This window comes from Halictus rubicundus, chromosome 10, assembly GCF_050948215.1.
Source record: "Halictus rubicundus isolate RS-2024b chromosome 10, iyHalRubi1_principal, whole genome shotgun sequence".
Lineage (NCBI taxonomy): Eukaryota > Metazoa > Arthropoda > Insecta > Hymenoptera > Halictidae > Halictus > Halictus rubicundus.
In genome coordinates this window covers 7451969-7478948 of record NC_135158.1, presented here as the reverse complement: position 1 = coordinate 7478948, position 26980 = coordinate 7451969, and the positions used below count along the sequence as shown (strand labels likewise).

At 34.8% G+C, this 26980-nt stretch overlaps 3 protein-coding genes across 11 annotated transcripts; 1 reads left to right on the top strand and 2 right to left on the bottom strand.

Moving 5' to 3' along the window:
* Positions 1–1253: 1253 nt before the first annotated feature.
* On the bottom strand, positions 1254–12756 carry LOC143357952 (E3 ubiquitin-protein ligase RNF19A). 4 transcript variants are annotated; one of them, XM_076794684.1, is made up of 13 exons: positions 12581–12756; positions 11083–11305; positions 10856–10998; positions 10551–10740; positions 10152–10463; positions 9924–10068; positions 9696–9832; positions 9186–9283; positions 4134–4332; positions 3378–3573; positions 3124–3289; positions 2674–3044; positions 1254–2422 (listed from the first exon to the last, which is right to left on the bottom strand). In XM_076794684.1, exons 2-13 carry the CDS (start codon positions 11240–11242, stop codon positions 2173–2175), a joined length of 2367 nt encoding a protein of 788 aa, XP_076650799.1. In that variant the 5' UTR covers positions 11243–11305; positions 12581–12756; the 3' UTR covers positions 1254–2172. The 4 variants fall into 4 exon arrangements, with proteins under 4 accessions (XP_076650799.1, XP_076650797.1, XP_076650801.1 ...); XM_076794682.1 differs by having other exon boundaries at positions 11083–11299; XM_076794686.1 differs by having other exon boundaries at positions 10946–10998; positions 11083–11299.
* LOC143357956 (putative oxidoreductase dhs-27) lies at positions 6368–8963 on the top strand. The gene is made up of 3 exons (XM_076794696.1): positions 6368–6845; positions 7013–7228; positions 7322–8963. Exons 1-3 carry the CDS (start codon positions 6708–6710, stop codon positions 8285–8287), a joined length of 1320 nt encoding a protein of 439 aa, XP_076650811.1. The 5' UTR covers positions 6368–6707; the 3' UTR covers positions 8288–8963.
* A 1029-nt stretch (positions 12757–13785) lies between the features above and the next one.
* Positions 13786–26920, bottom strand: Fmr1 (synaptic functional regulator FMR1). 6 transcript variants are annotated; one of them, XM_076794687.1, is made up of 15 exons: positions 26746–26910; positions 26293–26345; positions 25422–25572; positions 24736–24899; positions 24480–24645; positions 24248–24318; positions 22525–22596; positions 20733–20880; positions 20514–20651; positions 20060–20098; positions 19438–19581; positions 18796–19006; positions 16154–16366; positions 15771–15869; positions 13786–15617 (listed from the first exon to the last, which is right to left on the bottom strand). In XM_076794687.1, exons 1-15 carry the CDS (start codon positions 26908–26910, stop codon positions 15433–15435), a joined length of 2019 nt encoding a protein of 672 aa, XP_076650802.1. In that variant the 3' UTR covers positions 13786–15432. The 6 variants fall into 6 exon arrangements, with proteins under 6 accessions (XP_076650802.1, XP_076650805.1, XP_076650803.1 ...); XM_076794690.1 differs by lacking the exon at positions 15771–15869 and having other exon boundaries at positions 26746–26920; XM_076794688.1 differs by lacking the exon at positions 20060–20098 and having other exon boundaries at positions 26746–26920.
* Between the last annotated feature and the right edge of the window lie 60 nt (positions 26921–26980).

Here is a 26980-nt window from a genome sequence, read left to right as displayed (position 1 = left end):
ACATGCCTTACATAGCTAAATTACGTATCTGTTAGTATACTAATGTGTATAGATGATACAGCAGCTCCTGTCACATTTCATGTGCCAGTTCTTTCAAATACAAATACATGGGTTGGTATACACATGAAATTCTATGAATACAATTTTTCATAGATATTTTTTTTTTTTTTTTGACATATGACATTAGCTCACTTGTACTTGATAACAAAGCTCTTACTTATAACCAAAAACATATACGTATATAATATACTTTTTTTTAAAACACATTTATATGTTCATACATATAAGAGACAATTTTACAAAATTATTTACGCACATGTAAGTTCTTTAAAACTCAAAACCTTTTAGAATATAAATTCGGAAAAATATATTTGTAATATTTCTTATAATTATTAGTAACCTGTGCATAGCATTATGCAAAGGTGCATATTCGAGCAAGAAAACAAACCAAAGCATCCAACATGTTTAATAAAGCACCTGAAATAATTATTAATAATTCCCTGTGAGCAAAAATAAATAATTAAAAGGTAATAAACTACCGTATATTTTCTAATATTGTTATATTAGTGTTTTCTTCTAGAAACTGTAACGTTCAATGTTAAGACATTCATTGTTTGTAAGGATGCATCTCATACTATATGCCAGGTGGGGCACATAAATGGGAACATCTAAAAATTTTTATTATTTTGGTTGTATAAAAAACCTACATAACACAATTACACTATTTTGCGAAACATATGCAAACATAGAAAAAATTTATTCATAGACATTTTTTCTTACGAAATTCCAAGATTATCAACCTTTTTTCTTAATGAAACCATGCACTGATTCATATTGCTTGTTATTGTGCACAAATACACACCAAAACGCGATTAATTTAACAGATACTTTAATATTATTAGCTTTTATTCATTAAACATTACATGTATCTATTAAAAAAATTCAATGCTCTGAAAATCTTGTAAAAAAAGATTTCAAGAAAAATGTTTTTTGTCGTTACATGTGCTTCTTAAAATAGTGGAAATCTGTTCAAAGTAATTTTTTCATATGACCAGAAAGAACAGGTTTATTTATATACATGAAGGACCGTGTAGAATGGGGGTTGGTCACAAATCATTTTATTGGCCCAACTTGAAAATAAAAAATTCATTTAAGAGTACCTTCGAAAGGATAAAACATATTATAAACATTGATCCGAAATGTTATTGGGAAGTTACAGAACATAGGTAAAAATATGGAAAAATGAAAATGGCTGAAGTTATTTAGGTGTTGTATTTAATCTTCATTTTCTTCAGATACTGAGCATATTGATCCGTTTTTAAAATATATAAAAAAAATTTTTTTTACAGAAATAAAACAAAATCTAAAATAATTGTTACATAAGAGTAGCGAAAACAGACATTCTTTCGAATAAATGCTTATATTTTTTTATTTTTTAAGAAAAAAATGGCCATTTTTAACCACCCTTCCCTGTTCGTATGCGAAGAGACTATGATATTATACACTTGGAAACGTGATCGACAAATTGACGAATATACTATGCATAGAAAATAATTATTGTTGTTTCATTTAAAATGCAACATTATAAAGCCTTCGTGATCGTCTACATGATTTTTGTTTAATTTCTGACATAATTCATTCATGATATACCGTACGATAATCGTGTCAACTTTTTACAAAATTATACATACTTTCGAACAATTTTAACGAACCAGATACTCTAAATTTATGAACACTGTGTGTTATATGTAAGAACATAATTTTACGTAAATTACAATATTCATCATCACTAAAAAAGAATCGTATTGGCACAGAACTAAAAAATTATTCGCAATTACTTGCAAAAAGAGTGTCAATTTCATTTTGTAACAAAAGCTTGTGTATGCTGATGTAGAATATTTTTGCACACACATACCTTCGAAGCATGAGAGTGTATATTTGTTCACTTCGATGTATTTCGCTTTTCAAAGCGAATTTCAACTTGTTCCCTTTATTGCACTCGGAGTACGTTTATACATGGTGTGCATAAATATAGTAAATTCAGCGTTAATGTACGCACGTGATGTGCACTTAAATACATATATACACACATATGTAAATACGCATCTACATATCCCGTATTTAAAAGCGGCGTGTACGTTATTACAGAATTACTCAGTCTTTGATTCCTTTTTAAGAGGGTACGTTTTCCTCCGTGTTACTGTTGTCGCATCCCTTGTCGGAAAATGTAAAAATACGAGCACGTTTGTTCTGTGCTCCCACAGGGCACGGTTCTTCTATTACTGATAATCGCTTCTCACGATCCGTAGTTACCGTGGAAATATGGAAGAAGTAGTTTCTCAAAGTAGCAACGTTGACTCGCTCTCGTGATACGTTATCATCCGTTGTTTGATCGACTTTCGCGTCACCGTTGGTTGTATTCCTAAAATGAATCCACATACGTATAAAAATAAATTACAATCAAATTCACTGTTTAACCCTTGGACCATGATACCCGCGGCCAGTAATTAACTCGGTGATTCCAAAACGTTATCTAAAATTATTCAGTTTGTAGCGATAAGGTTAAAGTGATATTTACTTAATCAAATGCAATAAGATTATACTTATACTTCGCCAACTGAAGAGAATTCAGAAACTTCCAAGAGTTTTAATAAATATTATATTTATTCATACTTCGCAGGTTTTTGAGCATCCGGTTCCTGTTCCGTCTCCTTGTTGCGTTTGCGCCTTCCAGCATTCCTATTGCCTACGCCACACGTGCTGACAATTCCTTCCTGATCGGCTTCAATGAAACTGACATGATCGTCGAATCTAACGCGCTCGGAGCCGCCGTCTTCTCCACAGACAGTCCAATTACTCGAATCGCTACACTGACGATCCAATGTCGGTTTGCGCCTAGCACGTTTCGCTAAACCAGGCGCCACCTCCTCGAGGGAACTTAGAGATGTAGCCTGCCCAGCTGAATCCATGTGCCCACCCGCAACTGAACCAGCCCCTTGTTCACCTTCCATGCTCCTACCACCACTTAACGAGCTGCCATCCATCTATGCACACAACGGATACATTACAGTACAAGACTGTTCATTGAAATATTTGTCAATCACTTGCGACAATAGGAAGTACCTTAAAATTTAGAACAGAGCCTGCCAAAGCTCTCGTAGACGCTGCACCATCGTCCAAAGCGATGGACGCGTTTACAGACTTTTCTGATAAACTAGTTGTAGCAGAGGCAGTCTCGCTGCATAAGCTGAAGCGTTGTGTGGATGTTACGTCCGCTTGAACCTCCAACCTGGTTTGCAAAAAAAAAGTAAGAGTATAATTTTTAGGTAATACTTTGTTAGTAACCACCCTAGTGGACATGAACAACTTAGATTTACCTCTGACCTCCCGGAAGAACACTAGAAGCTATACTTCCGGCAAGACTGGTGCCAGCGAGAGCTACATTGCTGGCGCTCTCACGGTCGTTTTCTCGACCTAACTTCTCCAATTGACTTCCACTACCCAACGAAAGCGAGGCTTCACCTATCGAAGGGTTACCGCCACGGTGACTCGCAACATCTATTGACGCCGCATCTGTAACAGACATTGTGCTTGTTATAAATTGGAAGAATCATTGTCGTAATTTATGACAGGGTCAAAGATAGAATCGATTCGATGCTCTACTATCTCTTATTTAGATAGGGGGAACGTTTGCCCCTTGGCGTTAGCCGACGACTATAGTTAGGTCAGTCTCAATTGGTCACTCAAACCCAAGCATTATAAATACAATATTCATTAGTGTGTGGCGCTGTTTTTAACTTTTTAAGTAAGTAATTATATAAAATTGTTCTAATTAAATTAAAAACTACTATAATTAGGGATGATTACTTTGAAATTGTAAAATTGAATTTCCTGAAATATTAAACTGAGCAATAAATAATTTCCATTTTTGGTAATAAATTGTAATGGTGCATTTATTTTCCCAATAATTAATTGTTCTTTGTCTTACTGATACATGATAGACTAAAATGGAAATTATTTATGACTCAACCTAATATTTTAGACGCATGAAGTACTTAATCGACAATGTACTAAGCGCAAAAGTATTTGTCGAATTCATTTGCAAAAAAGAAAATAGAATTTTATATATTTACCTCCACCGTTACGGGCGCCTAAAGTACCCATAAGTTCGTTCTCATCGTCCAAATCGAATCGAACTCCCGAGCCGTTTGTAGAAACACCACAACCTCCGCTTCGACAAAGAGAAACGGGAACAACGCCGTAGACGTAAAATAATAAAATGGGTACACCGATACCCACTGCCAATCCTGCCAGTATTGGCGATACTAAAACCTGTAAAAATTGTGTGGAAATCATAAGTAGTAAAATAATCTGAATGTGTAACTTTTAATTATTAACTGTTTGTTTAATACACATTGTCAACATGAAGATCAAACTGTGACAAAGTATCAATTCAATCGTAAATAAAAATGCTATTCTTATTCTTTAAATTTTCATTTAGTTACACTCTTTGACTAGTTTTCACTAATAATAGCAGACTAATTTTCACGTTATTTAGCAAAATTTCGGAACGTTCAAATTTAATTTCATAAGTACTTTTTCCCGTAACCGCAATTCTGAAGTCGAAAACAAAAATAATAAGGTTTCGAAGAAATTCGGGACAACTTCCATTCCGTATGGACTTATGAAACCAGAAAATAAGGAAGTTTGGTATTACATTACGAACTTTCATCCGTAGTGCGCGTCATTGTGTAGTTTCACGCTACCGGAAATTGGCAAATGTATACAGCACAATTCGGAATTACGTGTTTTCTTTCACAAGACCTTCTCTCCGGAGAAAACAAGCGCAATAATTCACGGCATGTGGTATCAAATATGCTCTGAATTTTTAATTCGCATACACGAAGCTCTAAAAGAAGCATGCCGTGTAAACAAACAAGACACCTTCATTTCAATTGTAAATGTACTCATCTTTTCATAATTTTCTCGTAAAAAGCTATTCAGGCTAATTAGTATCATGAAACTGTCGTAATAAACGCTATATGTAACAAGACGGGAATACAAATACATGGAAAATTACTTGCAATATACGTATTAGTTAATCAAGTTGTCAATACTGTCAAACCAAAACAATTTGAATATAAAACGAAAGATTAAAAAATGTTCATACATACATAATAAGAGTACATGTTTGAGTGATGGTTTTACATATATGCAAAACACTCTTAGTACGTACATAAATATTTATAAGACGGTGTCGACTAAAAAATATACTAGTTTAGTAAACATTCCGGATAGAACTTGACTTTGCCTGAACCTGCCTTTGTAGAGACGAGTACATAATTGTTAATTCACGTAAAAAGAGCACCGCAAAAAAGGTCGTTCAAATTGATGATACGTTGCGATGATACTAGCTCATGTCATGAAAAAGAAAAATATAGAACCACCCCTCAAGACTAAACTAAACTAAAAACTAAACTAAAGGCTATACTCTAAAGAGCCCCGTAATTTCATCCTGTTATAATACAAAAATTGCAAAAGTATGCTACGAAATTTACACCCACAAGGTGGTGACCTAATTCCTTAATCCTTTGAACTTGGAATTTTTTTCAATTGTGTTCTCAACAAGACGGAACGAATTAACTGCGTTACAGGACGGTTGACTGCACATTGTACTGTTTGTACAATATGTATGCATTTGACTGTATATACAAACGAAGATAGTTCGATTGTTTCCAAGGTTCTAGACCAGAAGACGACCCCCAATAAACTGGCGATTGAAAAATATCGAGTCGCACTCAACATGGGAGTTCCTGTGGATAAAATTGATGTCGCACTCCACGGAGGAATGCGAGGGGGGTTAATTACAGATGTCTAGCCACGCCCTGTATGGGAAAGTAGGGTACGATTCCGGAGGACTTTGTCCGTGTATGGAAACGATGGGACAGCTGATTAGTGACAGACGGGGCGAACTGTTTTCCAGATTCGCATCGAGCGCGAAAAGGAGCGGTAAATAAACGACAGAGAGAAAGTGCGTGGTGAGGAGAAGGTGTGGGAGGTGCGGAAGGAAGGATATTGATCGGCGGTAGGAGTGCGCGCATGGGAAATCCTCTCTGTCCCACCCTGCGGCCTGCATCCACCTAGGTGGGTGAGGATAGAACGTGCACACCGTGCCAGTTGGTACTTTAAGATCCACATTGCGCCACGATCAAAGGGTCCCGGCTCCGCTGAGAAACGTCGGATCGGGCAGTTGGTGCTCCCTGCGCCAAGGGTGTGTCGCGGAAGTAAGCCAGTTGCGGATCCCCAATGAGAGGATGTCGAACTGCGCCGGGCTGAACGTCCGTGGACCGGCCGAATGTAACAGGAAGTAGACGTAACCGACGACGAATCCATTCATCGCTGGCGATTTTCACCGAAGCCTCGACAATAAAACCCTGTTGTGCTCGGATGTGAACGGTCGCGAATGGCCGCGCGCTGCTGCCCATTATCATTCCCGAGCGTAGCATGAGCTTGATTAGCATCGATTGGGGAGTAGACTCACGTAGATACGCATCCGAGCCACCACCACGCAATACACACGTATTTTTCCCTCTTTTTGGTTAACGATACAAGCCCCCGCGGGAATCAGTGGTCCCGTACTCGTACTTCCGTCCCCGGTAAACAAAAGGCGGAGAGGAGAGTCTTCGAGAGAAGGTTTCCCACGGTGCATGGCCAATTTGGATTGGAAGGACATGGATTGGGATTGGGAAGACGCGGAGGACTCTTCCAGCGACACGGAGGAGCAGAAGCCGGAGATTCATAAGGACTGGCTTGACGGTATCCTAAGGGAGTTTCACAAAGAACCGGTTAGTTCAGTAGAAACTATGATTTCGACTACGCGCGGTTGCCTGTAGGAATGTTTAAGCGGCCTAAGCTGTTTGATTAGCGACGCGAGCGCGGTGCCGTTGGGGGACACACGTAAGCGTCGCGTGTGTTCGTCACTCCACTTTAAAAATTAACCCGTCATGTACAGGTCACGATAACCGAGTTTAACGCGAACCCCGCCTGTACGGGTAACGAAAGCGTGCTCAGCACCATAATTAGCGTTAAAGTCAAGTACGTGTTGAACGAGTCGAACACCACGCAGGATCTATCTCTAATCGTGAAAGAGCTACCGAAAGACCCGTTCAGTCGGTTTTTCGTGAACGAGTGCCAGTTCGACCTACGGGAAATAAAGTTTTACACGCAGGTAAGCGATGAATCAAATTACCCAAATTAACGCGTCCCACGGACGCGGTTAGGCCTCCGAACGAATAACAAACTATGACTCTGTTTGCATCAGGTCATGCCAGACTTGAGAGAGTTCCAAAAGAAACAACTGGCGTTAGAGAGTACACGCGAGAATCTCGACAAACCCGGCGAAGAGATTCCACTTTCGGTACCCGTGTGCTACCACGCGCAATACACGCCAGCGGAGGAGACCGAGGACAATCTGACCGCACCGGACTCGACTCTGGTGTTGCAAGACCTCCGCGACTCCGGCTTTTGTAACATCACATTCCGAACAGGAATGACCTACGATCAGACGCAGGTCGCGCTGGAGGCTATAGCGCGCATACACGCGCATTGCCTATCGATGAAGGTCATCGAAGGACAGTCCCTGTCCGAACGTTACCCATTCCTCTTCCAAACAGCGAAAGCGACCAATTCGTACCAGCAGCTGGTCGAGCGTGGCCTACCGCAGCTAGCGAAATTCTTGGAGAACAGGGGATTAGGGGCGATACTCGAGGCCCTGCGACTATTAAGACCCAAGACTATGCACATAATATCGGCCCTTCTAGCCCCGGAAGGGCCGCTGACCCTGATCACGCACACAGACTTCTGGTGCAACAATCTGCTCTTCAAGGAGGGGCCGAACGGTCTCGAATGTTGCATTCTCGACTGGCAAATGGTCACTTACAGCAGACCGACCAACGACATTGCTCTGTTGATTGTGAGCTCGTTGCCCGCCGATCTACGTCGGAAATTCACAGAGGTGTTCCTCGATATCTATTGGAACGCTCTGACGAGCACATGCTCCCGCCTCGGGGTCGACATTCCCAAAGATTTGGGCTACACGAGGGAAGACCTAAGCAAAGACTACAGACGGTCGCAACTGTTAGCGCTTCTGCTTTGCATCGGATCGGTAGACGTTGCGTTCGGCGATCCGGACACCGAGCAACGGCTGATCGACGTTCTAAAGGATCTCCACAGCGAGGGCGTGTTCACGGATGAGACCGACGTCGCAACGAGCGAGAGTGATTTTTAGTCAGCCGTAAATGCCGCTCATGATAGTGCTGCTGTGAATTAATAATCTACGCGAGACGCAAATCAAACTGGCGACGGCTGTGGAACCCGGAGGATTCGATGAATCACGGACATTCAGAGTTTGATTAATGTGATCCAGAGCAAAAGGCTTGTGTCGATAACGGTGTAATTGCGGGTAGTTAAAGAAGTCGACGTTCTAATGCCGCTAGCATGGAAAGTATAGCGTTCACGATAGAACTTTCGGTTCGAGAATATTTCGTAATAATGAAAGTATTAACGAACATGTTTAGGAAGCTACGTCTCCGATATGTATACGCAAGACATTTGGTTGTTCCTCTTGCGACAGTTCTTTATGTTTTGGTACGAGTATTGAGTAAGCATGACGCCAATAAATGCTATCTGAAATTATACGAATAAAACACGTTTCGAGAGTCAAGTAATTACTCGTAACCTGCGTGCTCCGAGGTGCTTTCGACGTTCAGTAAAACTTTTAAGTCAATTATCTATTAGACTGACTTCGTTCGAAACCGTTTCTCTGACGAAATTTCTTCCCGCAATTATTATAACGGCTATAAAACCGGCATTCTGTTATCGCAAATTTACATACGCAGTAATTATATTATTCTCTTTCTTTGTACAAACTACATAAATAAAATATACCTTGATGTTGTCATGAACTCGTAGAAGTATATCTGAACACTAGCGCCTATTAGTGATCCCTAAATGACGCCTACAGATTATTAAAATTCTTTTACTATACCTATTTCACCGGTACTCTCCGATTAAAGTACATATTCACTTTAAGATCATAATCCGTAATTTTACGCTGCTATCGTAGGTATTTAATTATGAAGATGAGTAACGTCACAATTGAATGTAAAAAATAATTATTGACTTACCGATGCAGTTACCCCACCAACAATGAAGGCATTCCTTTTATGCTTGTTCGCTTTTTCGTATCTTGTGTACAATTCCCTTCCTACCCATACTGGTATACCTGCGAAAAGATATATGAAAATACATATATATACATGTATATACAGTTAGCCCTCATATAACGCGATTGATTCGTACCGCGTTATAAGAAACTCAGAATTAGTACAAATTAGATCGAAGAAATTAAGTTTGACACAAATCAAATTGCAATTTTTGCTCCGTGTTATAAAAGGGTTTACTGTAATTCCGTTTAGAAACGAATCTAGACGAGAGCATCTCTTAAATAATACAAAAAAATTCGTCTCAGCCAAACGTTATTCTTGTATTACATAATTGTTGTATAATCATTGTTTTCGTACCTGCAATACATTAAGATATGACGATCTACTAACACTTCAGTATTATAGACAAGATATTTGATTCTACGCTGTGTACAAATGAGATTACATATATTATCTGCGTATATGACCAACCTATAATCATAGCGGGTACGGCTATGCCAGCTGCGAGACCAATTCCGACAGGGGCACCGACCAGAGTTCCAAGTTGCCACAATATCTTCTTTTTCCTAGACCACGGCTTTTTGCCCCAGAATGTACAACCAGAAGGACTAGAAGTAGTTAAGAGATTCATGTAGTAAACGACAATGTAAAGGATTTGGTGTTTAAAATAAATACCATATAGTAAAAATTAACTAATACCTTAAGTAATGAAGATCACTGATCTCTTTCATACACAACCAACAAAATTCTGCTCCACAGACAGCACAAATCATATGATTACAACTACCATCGTCCATCTTGACAATCAGGACCTGACATCTTGGACAGGGTTTGATGTCATCTCCTGCGAAAATGAATTACACAAAAGATTGGATCGTGTTAACGTTATATGAGATGAAGCATTCAAGATAAGTAAAGAACACGTACTGTGCTGTGAATCACTCTGACTGAAACTGAGAGAAGAGCTGCGTTCATAGTATTGAGTACGTTGAGCTCTAGCAGCATCGCAGGTTTGATTAGGATGCCATCGTGCTTTACAGTGGTAACAAAAGTACGAATCACATCCTGGTCGTTCGCATCGCAATTTTGGACACGAAGCACAACCACTGGCAATAACAGCGAAACTACAATCTGGAGCTGGACACCATCTTGCATCAGGTTCAACGGCAAGAACTCTTCGTACCATAAAATCTTCATACTTTTCCAACTGTGTTTGGTCATTTAGAATCATTCTAATGTCTGTGCAAAAACATATTTGATGAATTCAAATAAATTCCGAAGTTATGTAATTTATTACTTTTTGTTCCGATTAGAGGAAATCTTTACCATTTGGATGTAATGGTTCAGAACACTCAGGACAAGCAATATTCACTCTAGATTCTGAAATTTCAACCTTAAGGTATGTTTGAAAGCAGTCGTAACAACTACGATGATGGCAAGACTGTACCACAGGAAAAAATTCCACTGGCAATTCAGCCAAGCATAGGGGACATTCCATAATGCCATTTTCGTTACTCTGAAATTATTTTCCAATGTTTGTATTCAATTATTGATTAACCGGTACATCATAAAATCAATGGTAACTTGACATCTCCTGTAAGCTTCGTCACACGGATGTATTCTATAAATACCTTTCCGGCGGAAGAAAGTACAGAGCCTTTGCTGGAAGCACGCTGTAGATCTATGTTCTGAAATTGAAAATGGATCGAACCATTACTTACTCTGGCTTCTCCTTTTTCGACATCCGTAATTCTGCTGCCAGTTTGGTCTTTAGCTGCAATGACAATTACAAATTCATAAACAAAATTGATTTTTATCTATGTTTCGAAATTGTTTGAATATTATTATTTATTATCACATTTAGTATTCCTGTTGCTTGAACTAGGCGTCCTGATAATTCGTCGGCCAATAAGAGGGCTCGAGTACAATAATCGGCGCAAGGAAAATCGTGGCATTCGTCGTGGTCGGGGAGCTGCACCGCTGCAGCCTCCTGAATTGCTATCATTTTCTTTAAACATTCTGCAAGGTACTTAGAATCTCTACAGTCTCATTCTTCGTTTCACTGTGCCAAGTAACTGGATCTGTATGAAACGATAGAAAACAAGAAAAAAACAAAACTTGAATAATACTGAACCTTCAAAACAATTCAATATACAAACACGCTTGCAGCATGTACATCGGTGACTCCCGCGACTCCCGCGATCTAACGCACCGTGTCGCTCTCCTAACTCGCAGGTCATAGAATGTATAAGTTACTTGTAGCATTTAATGCCGATGAAAAAAAATTTCCGTCGATGTAATAAACGTGCGAAACATACGGTTTACAGGTGATTATATACTTTGCGTCACACATGCACGTGTAGCGTTACATCGATCGTACTCGATACACGAAATAAGAGATTAATAAAGCTTCTAGCTTTTCGATCGCGCGTTCATTAGTTTCTAATTTACATAATATCGATCATCCGTCCGACGAATCCATTTTATGTTTTAACTTCTCACGCATATCGACTTTTCTACTTTCACTAAAAAGGGAATTATGTAGTCTGTCAAGACACTTGTCATCAATTACGATTTCTCCGCGATCATGAGACGCATAGGTAATCGGTATTTCGAAATCCTCAGCGTGTAATACGAAATATTTGAACAGATCGCCGATTTATATTTATTCGGAAGATATTATGGAGGATCAAGCAACACGCACTTACTCGATTGCACTTATTTGTTCTTTCAAGGAACTAAATCGAAATACGTGAAGTAAGTACGTATATCCTATTCGAAATAAAATTTCATGAGCAGACCTTGAATCACGATGAATCAGAACGATGAAAGCATTAACACCGTGCATCGATTGTAATTGTAAAAATGTAATTATAATTTCATTTCAATGTGCAAATTTTATTGCTGGTATACCTTGCACTTGATAACTCGATATATATGTATATGCAAACGATAGAATGTAAATCATCGCCGTGACGTACTTATGCATGCAAAAAAGGATTGTAAAAATTATTCTATTAGGAGTAAACGTAATAATGATAGTTAAAAGCGAAAATGTATTGCGAGATACAAAATAATCGCCATTTGTAATGGACTTGAACATTTACGTACGTTGCACAAAACATACGAGTAATGAGTATGTGTGTGTTTATTACGATCGAAATTTTTTCGATAATATCAAATACCAGTCCCCATATCAAGGTATAACCCTTTCTCTCAAACTCCAATCGTGTAAAGAACACGAACTACAAATTTTCATTTTTACTATGAAACCTTACGTATAAATGACTAATGCTAATGCAGGTATGTACAAGGAAACATCAACTAAAATTGATTCAACCAATATGCACACGAACCTTGTTTCTATACACAAATACTTTCAAATCGATCACACTTTCGGTAAAGGAATAAGAATGCTATTGAAAAGTCACGCACTATTGATAAGTTTCACTTATTTTGTTGGTTAAGGATGTTAACTTGACACAACAGCTGACGGCACCCGACTAGAGGCTTATCATAAATACGCATAGTCGAGATGAGGAACAGCAAACAAAATGCGTAAACAAGAACATTTTTTGAAGCCACCACTAGGGGGCCACTAAATGGAAGTCGAATTTTTAATTTTTATATGGTAAAAGTCTATCCCTTTTTGGATCGAAGTTCTCAAATATTCACCTAATTTCGTTCATAAGAAAGATCAGATTATTTGGCTGTTTCCTTTGTTTAAGACACTTGAAGGTTATCTGACAAAACCGGAGCCTTTTCTTGCGGTGTGGTACTCTATGGTCATGCTTTCCTTTAAAACCAATTCTTATGACTTTCAGATAAGGGACCTTTTTCAATTAATTGGCTAAAATTAGCGAATATTCTGAGTTTACGTGATCTACGCCAATGGGTTAGAGTCGTTGCTCTCTATCATTCCATCTTATTTTGTTTTGATACTTCTCCTTGTTACGCAGTATGCTTGTGGATGTACTCATTCCAGCGAACAATGCCAATACATACATGCGATTGAAAGCAGCGCAATTAACATGATTCGTCAGCAACTTATGATTTCTGCATAGTACTTATTCAAATAATAGTAGACCTAGCGCTGATAAATGTCACAAATGAAATTGGGTATTACAATTTCATTCCTATATAGTTAGCAGTATTATGAGAAGAAGAATTTATATTTCGTCATCTACAAAACATGTCACCTCATTGTTGCATCTGAAATTTTCATCATTTTGATTATTACATAAACACTTATATATTATATGATTAAAATATTCATTGAACAAAAAATTATTAAAAATCCGAATACACAAGACAAAAATACTTTATGATTGTTTTAGGAAATAACGAAATCAATCAGAAACAAGCCTTACTTAAACTTATATAACGTATTTTTTAATTTGTTATTTTTTCAAAGTAAGAATATGTCAACAGTATCTTGTAATGTAAAATTATTTGTTGTTTTGAGGATAGGGATGAAGGTTATATTTTAAAACAATTGACAAGATTAGAAAATGATTATTAATGTTTTGGAAAAATTGTGGTTCACCGTACTAATGACCGCTCTATGTACAGAAATGTTTTATTCTTAAATTATGCACAAACTGCAATCAATACAAATGTATCTGAAACAAGCAAGTTGGGGGATATCTCAGTTTTTCTGGCCGCCATAAGAATATTCAGATAAAATGGCAGCTGTTTTGTTGGTGTCAAGTGTTGCATCAACCGCCATGCGTTTTTGCAAAATCCATGAGACACGTCCGATTAGTTGTTGTCATATCCGGAAGAAGAGGCAACTGTTTTAAGTTGACGCTTGATTTTTAATTTTCACTAATAGTCAATTTAAAACAGTTTACCGTATCTATTTTATAGCTTAGTATAGTAAAGCTAGTTTATTTTTTCAGACATCCACATTTCGACTAAGTAGTATTATAGTAATAAAGGTATGCGCTAAGTCTGCACTTCAGCTAGATATCATAAAACATGTATCATTCCTTCTCTGGCACATCATACATTGGTATTACTAAGTATACGTTTACTTTCCTTTTAAATCATGCGAAACAATGCGGAAATGAACTTTATATCAAATCCTAATGTTTGATATAGTATGCTTAGACTGTAATAAAAAAAAAGACTAAATTACGTGAAAGTGAACCCGGAAATAAAAACCGACTTCTTGTGCACACCCATCTGTGTTCTTTTACAATCAAATAAGTCATTTTTAGCATTCATCATGGTATTATTAATCAACACTCAGCATCGAAACATAAAAATCTAGTGTCGTTAAATAATTCTACTAATAATCGTAAATCAAAAAAAAAAACTCAATCTTGTGAAGTAAATAGAAGGAACATCATTGGGAATACCTTTTAACCCAGATTTCATGCAGCTGCCGCCTACCATTGTTAGGTCTAACAACGGAAATTCATTTTTCCTGCATCATGTTAAGTTTCGTCATAGTTATGTCGCAAACCAGCTCCAAACCCAGTGGGCTTAATTGACACTTTTCCAAAAAACAAGTACACAACAACACAAACGTCGTACGTTTATACGCAATAATATGCCCTTCAATATATTGAAAACTTCTTGCAACAAAGAACTCATTAATGAAATAGAGAAACAACAACAGAACCGATTAAAATACGTGTTCCTGTAGGTATCGTGTGATATTTTTTTTTTACTTTTTTTTTTGCAGTAAATAGAGCGACACATCTAGACGAAATTTGCTCAAATTGATAATTGACGTACGAGCCACGTATATCCAGCCTGTTATTGGATCATTTCACAAGTGATTAAGAGGTACTTTATAGTACGTCCAAATTGCTGTCACACAAGTTGGGAGCTCGGTATAAAAATGAGGCACAGTTTCACAATCAGGGGATTCCTTTTTTTACCAAATGCTTCCACTACCTCCCAATGAATGTATCCATATATCAAACATGATAGTATAACTACTATCATTAAACTAAACCATGCATGGATATTAATATGTGTCCTTAAATGTGTTTAAGGAGAATGACGATTTCTTAAACAACTGTCGTATTTCTTATCGGTAGCAAACAGTCTTAACAACGAGCGTAGACTAATCATGTCGCGTTCCATAATCGTGTAGTCCTTGCGTAGGTATGCGTCATGTTATGTGCTGGGTGTTAATAGCTCTCATCAGGTGTAACGTTATACATAAGTAGCATTTGTCGACCACAGTGGTTATTTAGCCACTGGTACCATTAACCAGAGCTTCTTTAGGCTTGTTGCTCTGTTGCATGCGGGGATGACGTGCCCGTTGCTCTCTTTGGCCCTTGGGCCCTTGGGAACTGTTTGTAGCAGAAATGTCGTTTGCTGGTGTCCCTTCTTTACTAGTTACTGTTGATTGTTCGCCTGGGCCGGCATTGCTGCCTAAACAAATGCACGGATTAACTTTGAATATTTCTCCGTAAATATTAAACACTGATTTATTAAAAGTGTCCATCTAGTACTGCACTCAATAAATCCAACCGGAACCGATCGTCCTAAAGGAACACTACAACAATGCTTTACCTATATAGTTACCTTTTCGATTATTCGTCGGTGTAGCACTACGCTGCCGAGAATGTCGAAGTCGTCTTCGCCTCATGCTTTTAGGTCCTCCCTCCACGCTTGATACAGACTCTATGCATAGACAAACCATTGTGACCATCTTTTTATACACCATTAAGAGAAAGCCAGTATTCAAAATTTACATATATCTTATATAGTTATATACCATAAAAAGCTACTGCGTATGTTAGTAGCGTGCATTAGTAGTTAATCACTGATAATGTTAGTGTTAGATGGTCACAAATGTTTGCTCCACAATCCATGCCACTCTCAAAGCATATTTAATTAAATGTTCTATTCTCCTTAGGACGAAACGGTTGTTGTGATGTGAAGTGTTATTCAAACAATGCTGTTACCTCTATCAATGCTTGATACATCTTGGCTATCAAGAACTGTATCTTCATCATCCGTGGTTCGGCGACGTTCGTCTCTACGATCTCTACGTTGGGCTGGAGGACGGCCTTGTCTACTCATGTATCCCGAGTTTCCGGCACCACCTTGATGGCCACCTCTTGGAGGTAGATCCCTTACACGATCTTCGCTACCGTCTAAGGTATCTCGGCGCAAACCTACAAATTGAATAATGTTTATAACAAAAATTAAATAAAACTTAATCAACGGAATATAATGGACACGGAGCACCTTAATGATTTCGCAAAACAAATGGAACGATGAAAGATTAGTGTTCTTACTTGCAGTGCATGCTGATCGATATTGGACCAAAGACATTAACAATAGGTCCTCACCGTTATGAGTATTATAATACATATTAATTGGGAGCGAAGAAGCATTTCAAGGGACTGAGTAACACTATTTTTCTTTTAAAATCATTTTTCCATTTCATAATAGAAACGTTTTTAACATGAAATAAGTACGTTTGTATCAACTCATACGACACGAAGTAATTTTATGTGACTGCATTAAAACAGCTGAAAGTACTTGCAAAATATGTGTAATTATTATTACTTACTATTTTCTACCTTAAAAATCAGATTCACGTGGGAGTATTTCACAAGATAAATTTTATTACAAAACGTATGTAAGTACATTATTAATAAAAATAATAACATAATAATCGTTCCTTAGTCACCAACTTTAAACAATCTATAGCATTAACACTTAGTTTTGTTAATAGTTAAAGGCAATAAAGTTCATTACATTTAGTATATTGTTAAGACAAATCTTTCATCTTTCATTCGACAATACATGTGTTATTATAAGATGAATCAAATATTAAAAATTGTTACACAGGTATGTATTATAAATTTATCGCAAAATATTTGTTATTTCGTAAAATTTAACCATTCTTACGATATATTTTATGATTCGAAAATTCGCACACAAAATGAGAATATGTATTATATTTAATTTTTAAGTAACGAATAAATCAAATTTATTACGCATCATGAGTAACTTACTCACTACATGCATTCTTATTAAAGACATACATGCAAATGCATATAGTTGTAGTTATTAGTGTCTATTATACTACAAATTCATATGTCCTATGAATGACGTGTTTACAAATGCGAATTGTTAATATACCAATGGATATGAATTAAAAAAAATTTTAATGTTGTAATTATGAAAACATACAATGAATTACAAATAACGATCCATATTTAAAAATTAAATAGCTGAAACAACTTTGTAACAAGTATAGTTTCAAATTTATAGAATCAAACAATGACAAAATTCTAACCAATCTAAGTTTTAACAAAAGCTAAATTCAATTCAAGTAAAAGTAAGTAAAAGTTTTAACAAAAGCTAAATTCAATTCAAATAAATCGAATTATTCTGATTTTGGCATAAATAAATATCATCAAACATATTAACAGATTTAAAAAATGATCTTGTTCCTTTTCCTATATTTAATTAACACTTTCTGGACTTATATCAATATGTTTACAAATTTAGAAATTTTTAATTTTGATCAATGTTTTAAAATATAAATGACAAATCACTATTTAAGAAATAGTTGAAAGAATCAATTAAAGTACAAACTCGTTTATCCGAATACCTATTATAATATATATTATTGTTTTAATTCTAATATATGTATATATTATTAATTTTTGTCTCTTTTAGCGCAACAAATTACTGGAATGTAAATTTATAAATATTTTTTATTGTGTATAACATAGTGACATATCTAATGTATTGCATACAATAATATATATTACTTTATTTATAATTAATTATATATAATCAGAAAGAAAAAGAAAAAATAAAGAAAATATTATAATAGAAAATATTTTGAAAAATTTCTTTTAATAAGACTGATATTAATCAATTCCTTAGATATCAAACTGATAAAATTTAGCAATCGATTAAAGACAAAGTAAATGAAATAAGATGAAAATGAATTATGGGGACGATTTTTAGGGATTCAAAATTTACTTTTCCATGAAAAGAGGAAAAAGAAAACAATGAAACTTAAGTATTATTTGGAAATGTAGTTTCAAACATATTCAGTTCTTCAGTCCGTAAGTTAACAGTTGACTACAAATCTTACAATATATGATACATTCACTATGAATTTACATTATTGATTGCTACTTATTTTTGAACTCACAATTTGAAAAACCAAACATCTTTGAAATTATTCCGTTCATTATATGTCCGTTAATATTTGTTCCATTCAACAAGTTTCATGAACCCCTAAAATTAATGTTCATGCTTTATGTACATTTACCAATTATATTAAGTTAAAAAAGTAGTAGTAAGCGTACCGGTAATAATTATCTTTTTTTTTTTACCCAAACCAAATATCGTCATTTTATATCGAAATAAACGAGTTTCTACTAGGTTTATCCTATGAGAAGTCTTGTAGAACTGATTTGATGTGAACAATTCATCAAGTGTTACTTTGGAACAGGTCGTTCTCTGTTTCTAAAATCTCTGGACTCTCTACTGTCCCTGTTGTTGGGGCCACCGCTTCTACCAATACGTTTTTGTGTGTTCTCTACATTGTTGATATAGTCAGTAATAGTATTACCGGCATTGTGTCTGGTAGGAGCCCTACCCCTGCTGCCACGTCCTCGAGACTGACCGCCACGTCCTCCTCGACCTCCACTACCTTCTTCTGGGCCTGCATTCATTCCTCGTCTTGTCGGAGGAAAGTTAGGCATTGGTCCTGTGGTTGATCCGTGCATACTTCTTAACTGCTGGTCAATTTCTAATTTCTCTTGCCGTAACTGTTCTACTTCCTTAAAAACGAATAACAAGATTACATTAACAAAACATAACAGAGCTGAGCAATAAGTTCTATCACCTTGATTATCTCCAGTATCATTAGAGACATGAAAAACATTATTTAGTATGAATTAATAGAAATAATTTTATTCTTCTTGTAGGTAGCAATTTGTTAAAGATTTTCAGGTCAACTACGTTTTTAAAATGGTTTCTTCCCTAGCAAATCAACGACCATATGATAGAAGCATTCGACGTACAATGAAACAACAAAAGGTGACGCTAACATTTAGAAAAATATCATTCGTATGCTGTAAAATTAAAGGAGGTAATTAAGGTGATGAAAGTAACCGACTACTTTTGTATATTTTTGTTTAAATAAAATAGAAACCATTGTATGTATATCAAGTCGCAGGGAGCAAAGTAATATTATTCGAATTGTTTGTACCTTCAGGTGTGCCAAGTGATATTCCAAACACATTTTGGCATTAGCAATGCTTTCCACTGTTCCAACAAAGACAAAGGGCACCTGACCCTCTTCTCTGGGAATCGTCGGTTGAGGTTCGTTGTCTCCTTCTATTTTTACACGTACCTGAAATTTATAAACTGAGAATAATATTGTCCATTAAACCAGCACTAAATATTCGATCTATGAATAATTTAATTTCATATCCCATCCATACACCTTTAGTTTTCAGTCACCCTTGCTTGTTAGTTTTCGTCAATTGATTTCAAATTCGGGTTATTAAATTTTTCTACGCGTACCGTTTGATAAATAATTAGTTTGATTTAATAAAGTAAAAAAATTTGTTTCTAGATATTATTCGATAGTTTTTAAAGTAAGTATAGTTCTCTCTTATAAAACAACTTATAATTTTAAATGATAAAAATTCAAATTTTTGTAAATAAAAAAAAGCATGAGCAAACAATTGATAAAAAAGGATATTTTTAGTATTGGGTGGGACTGGCTCGAGTGGGCTGTCTAAATTTTAAGAATATTCGTAACAATATATAATTCATATAACTGAGCTAACGGAAAAAATCAAAAACAATGAACATGATATACTTACTCTATCAGTATATACATTCCCACTCGAACCAGTCGTTATCTACCGAGAACAAACAAGGTTTGTATAGCATATACCAAACCCATAACAAATAATTGTCATTTTCACTACAGTATTGAGTTTTTGAGTTTAACTATTTCCTTTAAAAAATGTTATTATATCAAAATATATAGTCAACAAAATAATGGTACACACATACTACTTTTGGATTCAATTTATATGCACAGTTATGATATGAAATTAGTAACGGTATAAAAAATTGTTCAATATTTTAAGAAATAAGTATGTGTATACAATTAAATCAGATGTACTCTACGTAATGTAAAAATAAATATATGTATCAAATTTATATACTTCAAAGTATAAAAAAAAAAGAAATAAAAGTATAAAATATTACTATAACAGAAATATGCTTATAACTTACCAGAGTAATAAATAATAAAATAAATATACTTACCACACCACTTTTGTCCACAATCTCTTGTATCACACGACCATTTTTGCCAATTACTTTGCCTACCAAAATACGTGGAACTTGTATAGATTCTTCGCTATATTCAAGCATGGAGCGAGCTTTTTTCACAGCTTCGTGAGTCTGCAAAGAAATAAAAATATAATATGTACCATTTGAAGAGGTTATGACAATTTATGAGATATCTACAATTTTTATAAGTACCTCTCCATATATTTTGAATGTGCACGTATTTTCTTCTAATTCTATATTCGTAATTCCATCAACTTTCCTCGCTTGTTGAATATTTGCGCCATGAGCACCAATTGCTAAACCCATCAGCTCTTCTCGTACATTAAATTCATCTGTGTATCTAAAAAAATAAAGCGTATTCCCTTTCAAATATTTCGTTTTAGATAAGGATGACAACATACAATTTCTTCTGCTGAAATAATGCAGGTAATTATCACGAACATGTTTTGGTACAATTGTATTAAACAATGTGTTTGGAAATCTAATTAATACAATTAGTTTTAGTAATATGTTTAATTATTTAACAATATTCAAGTGCAAATATCAGAAATATATGTATATATATTTAGTTATATTTCTGATAGTATGTATATATCAATATTAAACTTCATATTTCTGATAATACGAAGTTTAACTTTCTTTGTTAATAACATGCAATACAATATTAATGTGTTAGAGTACAGTTATGAAAAGCAAAATGTTTTAATAGAATTGAAGGTCCTATCTGTGGCTTGCATCCTGACAGATAAAAGTAATAGAATTTTTTTTATAAGGTGCATTGAAGGTACATGATATGTGAAAGATAAGCTAAACAGAACTATAAATCGAGAATAAATCTAGTATCTATTCTACGTAGTCTGTAATAATTAAATCTGAATTAATGTTTATATTACTTTGATTTTTTATATTATATACACACGTACATTAATTTTTTAAAAAAGGAGTAACTATATATTTTGACATAAATACATAAATAAATACATTTGAAGAGTAATGTAATGTTCTGAACTTCGAGGGAAAAAATAGGTCATGTGAAGCAGTGAAACACAGTATAATCACATGATTCTATGAAGCATGCATACATTCCTATTACTTAAATATGTAAAGTATTACGACACTTGTGATATACAACATCTAAAAACTTATATGATTATAAAATCATTTAAAAATCCAAAAGAATTTAAATTAGAGTATTTATTATTCCTATATTGTTATTAAATAGTTCATTAGAACGATAAGGGAAATTATGATGTATATACTGTCTTCCGAAAAAAAACCTTCTAATATAATAAAAAATTTTTTAAATACGTATATACTAGTATAATATTTGATATAGTTTTAAGTTCTTTTTATATAAAACGTAAATCATTTACACCTTTTATAAAAAATACATAAAATCAAATAACAAAATTACCAAGAAAATTTTAAATACAATAAAAGCTTAATTCAGATTATTCAACATTGATATCTTAATAGTAAAATAGTATTTTTTAAATTATCTTTATTACAATTCCCGTAAATAAATGATTTACTTTTAACAAAACATGATATAGAGTTATTTAATTTTTTGTGCAAGACACTTAATATATCAGTGTTTCTCAAACATTGGCAGGCCAGAATGTTTTCTTATATATATGGGAAAAATGAACAAACGCAAAACTCTACTTAAACACATATATGTATTTAAAAGAAAAAAAAAAACGAAAAGTAATTGAAACCGATCACAGCTACTCATTTATATTTATTCGCTATTTCATCGGAAAAATTCGACTACAAAACAAATAATGAATAGAAAAGAATAAATAATAAATTTTATATGTCTGTGTATTTAAAGCATTTGGGTCTCAGTGAATAATCTACACAACGCCGAAGCATGCACATTTATAGTGTAGTCTCATTTTTCAATTTGAAAAATACAGCTGTGTATTTGTCATACAATAAGCTAAAGTTAACTTAAGACTAAACCACGCTGCTGTGATCTCACCTTGAATTTGTTTTCACTCCTGCCTCAAAGTCTGAGACACGCTGATATATAAAGTTTGAAGATCTAAATTTGCTGAAATGAGAAACAAACTCTGGTGTAACTCAGTGGAAAGTCATGTGTAAAATGGCCCTATCCTGTGTCCCTGCCATTCTGTCTGTTTGCTCCTCGCCAATAAATATAGAAAATTCCATTCCAAATCCACTTCCATTATTATTAGTTAACACATAGAATTAGTGAAGTTTTCACTCTCCTACTGAAAACGAGTCACACTTCTGTTAATAGCAGCATTAGCAGCGATGCAATGTTAAAAAGTATTCGGAAACTGTACGTTTTATACATATAAATTTTGTTAGTATATTAATAATTTAAAAAATAAAACATAATGCTATATAAAATTTTATTGCTTACTATTTATTATGTAAAATATTTGTCTAGAACCAAGAGCTGTATTAAAACAAATGAATATCCAGAGTTAGTACCCTAAAATTTATCCTCAATTTCCACTAGATCGCTAAGATTTATTAAATATTGCTATTTAATTAATTGAACAAAAAATCATACAAACCGTTACTTGAATGTTTTTGGTGAGAATCTCAGTCTAAAAATGTCTAATGGAAAATCATTGTAGTGTTCCAAGAATATAACATGTAAACAAATTTCAAGTGCAAGCAACAGCCCTAATTATACGTATTAGTTGCTGAGACATACAGTGTTGTTTACTTGCTGAAATATGTGAAGCATCTAAAACTACGTAAACTTTTGTAAAGTTTTTATATGGTTGTTAATATACAAACATTTCGCATAATAACTCCGATGAAATGATAATAATTGAAAATTTTGTAACAATAGTTTAGTATTGTCCTAGTATATATAAATACATGAAAAGTAAAAAATGCATGCATATTTTATTCCTTTTTCGCATTATATAATAACTGAACTATTCAGGAAATTTTCGATTTCCAAAATTTATGTTAATTATACTCAGTTATACAAGGTCTATTGGAGAATAATAATGATTATTGATTAATAGGATGATATCTATATATATATATATACTTTTTTGTTCACTTGTCAAGGTGATAATTTAAGATGGGAAAGCAACAAGTAGCAATAAATATATTTAATACATTCAACATGAGAGTGTATTACGAAATGCATTAAATAATATTGATCTGATCCTATTCTATAGAGCTGATAATCGTAATCAGCAAATAATGAATAACATAGCATTACCCTACATGTACAACAGTATTTCAAAACAACTCAAACAGTATGTCAACGGAAAGTGACATTTGCTAAAAGACAGATGAAAAATACATCGTGTGCTGACTTAATACAATATGCACGTCGTGCTCTTGTGATTGGCAGAAGTATGAGAAATAAAATGGCGATTGACACATAAAATTATGTATGAATCTTGAAGAATGTATTAATAAATTTCTCGAGAAGATTTTATATACAATCACAAATGTAACATGTGGAAACGAAAATGAAACGTATAGGAACGTTTTTAGTGTGATTACATAATAACATTCATAAAAATTATATAATATTGAAGCAAACATATTAATTAATGATTGGAAATATTGTGAATCTTTCCTGTCAGTAAATGCAAACCACAGACAGGATGGTAACCAGGACAGTGTATGGATAGGGGCAGGTATTAAATGTCACAAGATTTTATGTTAATTGCAACACCAAAATAAATTGTTTTTTTACTTACCCCCCAATCGTTTGTAGTTTAGTTGATTCAAGTTGACGTGCCGCTTCTTCTGTTCTTTTTAAAAGTAATATCTGTAACACACAAATATATCTGTACGTGCTTGAAGAAAGATATAGATATACACGAACGATCTTGAATGACTCGTTTATATTTTTGTTAACAATAAATCAAAAGTACTAAGAAAATTAGTTAAAAAAGATTAATTAACAGTTAAACTAATTTGTCCACATACCTTTTGCGATAAGCTTCTAAAGTGCATTTCTTGGAGCACGCTACTATGACGATGTAAAGTTTCGTGACGGGAGATGGCCAGCAATACTCCTCGTTCAGGCACATATCGGCATACTGCCGCAGCTATCGCTTTTTGAAATTCCTTATGTACATTTTCCATTTTGGCACTGTGCACAGTAAAACAGATTTTTAAGATATTACGCGCGTCTGTCCAATGGTCTTAATACTTATCGAACAAAAGAGAAGATATTACATACAATTCTCTTAGATCTTCAGGTACTTCGATTTCGATCTTGTGAAATGTATTTTTATCAATAGGGGGGTTAGGATTTTTAGCCCTCAGTCGCTCGCTAGCTACAATTTCAGTATAAGCACATTCCCATCCTGTATATTCGACTACTTGAAAACCACCTTTGCTCATCTGCAACATCAATGTGTAACATATAAAACAAAAATTTGTTTATTTAATTTTTAGATAATTTGTTAATATACAATTTTAATAACCATTTGTGCAGCATTTTAACCCTTTCTAGTTTTAAGCTAGGATATTCCCAGGAAAGTTTGTTTCTTGTAGCAGTTTTAAGCTGGGATATTCATCCATTTGAATATGAAATACGATTCAATCATTCTTAACTGCATTGACATTAGAGTGGCTATAGAATCATGCAAAACATTTTCATAACATTTATCTATTGTTCATATGAAACATAACATTGCACAGAAGCGAATAAATAATGTTCCACATAAAAATTATCAGATGAATAGGACATACACTAATGAGTAATTCATGACCAGAAAGGATTAATATGCAAGAATTTTAATGTGCATACCTAGATTCAATATTTCTATAGAAGAGTAATGATAAATTTCAACATTAATACAAAGTAAGTAGATAGCCTTTTTTAAAAGTAATACGTAAAAACAGAAATGTACTGTTACTAACCTTAATAATTGCTTTCCACCATCCACAGTGTTCATGATCATTGGACCTAGAAAATACTTCGATTTCTTGATTCTCGACGAATTCAGCTTTGGGACCATCTTTTGGAGGTAGACGTACTTGAGCAAATGGAAACTTTGACTCTTGTTGCCAACTAGAAATGGAAAATAATATGTATTATTATATTATGGAAAATAGATGCATGTAAATGTTCCTTGAAGCATTGCACAATATTGCAATACATTTTTGTTCAATAAAAATTTACAATACAAATAAATAGGACCATATAATTGTATAAAATTAGAATTTTTTACGATAAACATGTTATCCTAACAGTTGATATAGTTACATGATTCAAACAATGGCTTTATACTTTGTATATTATAGTTACATAATAATTTCTTGAAAATGTTACTGTATTCAATTTCAAAAACTGAGTTTTATAGTATTAGTAAACGTTAATGGCATCAGTAACACGAACACGAATGTGATGTACGTTCATACAAGCTGAATCATAAAAATACAGATTCTGAGACATACTATTATAAATTTCAATGATCCTTCGTAACGCTTTATGAAAATTATGAAGCATACATTAAGCTCTTTTTTTACACGTATTCAGAAACAAAATAGTAAATAAAAAAATATATCAGAAGATTATAAACTACATAGATACAAGAAACATTCGACATCTATTGAACTTATAAATGTTTCGCTACCACGCGTGTAACTATCGGAAGCATAATTGATAAAAACAATCGAATTCCTGCAGCCTAAAAACTCTACTGTTTGTATTAGCATAGTTTGTAATCATAGTGGACCATAGAGATACTGATATTGAAATTGTTGTTGGAGAAGCATGGAAGAGACTTACTCATTTTCGAACTGTACCAGAACCTCGTCTTCAAAGACATCGGTGACAAAGCCCTAAAAAAAAATGAAACACGATGCATGTAAAGATACTCATCCAGAAATTAGATGTGCAGCGAGTGGCATAAGACAGACAATCGGGCATAATATTGCAATGCGTTCGGGGTACCCACGAGAGTAGCGTTTCTAGAATTTCGATATAAAGGGAATGCGTTCCCGTGAATCGGGAAAGCGTCGAGGCGAATCCTAACATTGAAAGCTGACGAAAATCACGCCCTGTCAAACGAGACATGGCGTCGGAGGAAGCCGCGTTACCTCGCGAACATTTGAGGACCGCGCTTTCGCGAAGTACGGGCGTCCCTTTTGTGAGATTATAACCGCGCCATGGGCCGTGAGTTGGTCTATCCACGGCCTCAATCTTCCGCCCGGTTTTTTGTATACTTTTCACAGAACGAACCTTATAATATGCTCCGTTTTCGCCGCATACTTCGACTGTGAGATCCTCCATCTTGCTTTTGTGTGACGGCTCGCCTCCTTTGCAGCAGGCATGCTGGCGAGCGGGCAGCTGCACGAGTTCGAGGCTGCAAATTCGTTGTTCACCAATCGCACAACTCTTTTCCATGACGCGACCTCTTTATTGGATGGACTCGTGCAGTGTTACCACGTTTGCATCGTTAATACACGTCCGAAAG

Coding starts and splice junctions, on each gene's coding strand:
- LOC143357956 (XM_076794696.1), top strand. CDS start 6,708: ATGGCCAATTTGGATTGGAAGGACATGGATTGGGATTGGGAAGACGCG. Junction 6,846..7,012: donor GGGAGTTTCACAAAGAACCG/GTTAGTTCAGTA, acceptor CGTCATGTACAG/GTCACGATAACCGAGTTTAA. Junction 7,229..7,321: donor AAATAAAGTTTTACACGCAG/GTAAGCGATGAA, acceptor TGTTTGCATCAG/GTCATGCCAGACTTGAGAGA.
- LOC143357952 (XM_076794684.1), bottom strand. CDS start 11,242: ATGTTTAAAGAAAATGATAGCAATTCAGGAGGCTGCAGCGGTGCAGCT. Junction 10,741..10,855: donor TACTTTCTTCCGCCGGAAAG/GTATTTATAGAA, acceptor AAATAATTTCAG/AGTAACGAAAATGGCATTAT. Junction 10,069..10,151: donor TCAGAGTGATTCACAGCACA/GTACGTGTTCTT, acceptor TCATTTTCGCAG/GAGATGACATCAAACCCTGT.
- Fmr1 (XM_076794687.1), bottom strand. CDS start 26,910: ATGGAAAAGAGTTGTGCGATTGGTGAACAACGAATTTGCAGCCTCGAA. Junction 25,573..26,292: donor CTGGTACAGTTCGAAAATGA/GTAAGTCTCTTC, acceptor TTCCATTTCTAG/TTGGCAACAAGAGTCAAAGT. Junction 19,582..20,059: donor GGAATGTATATACTGATAGA/GTAAGTATATCA, acceptor TATAAATTTCAG/GTACGTGTAAAAATAGAAGG.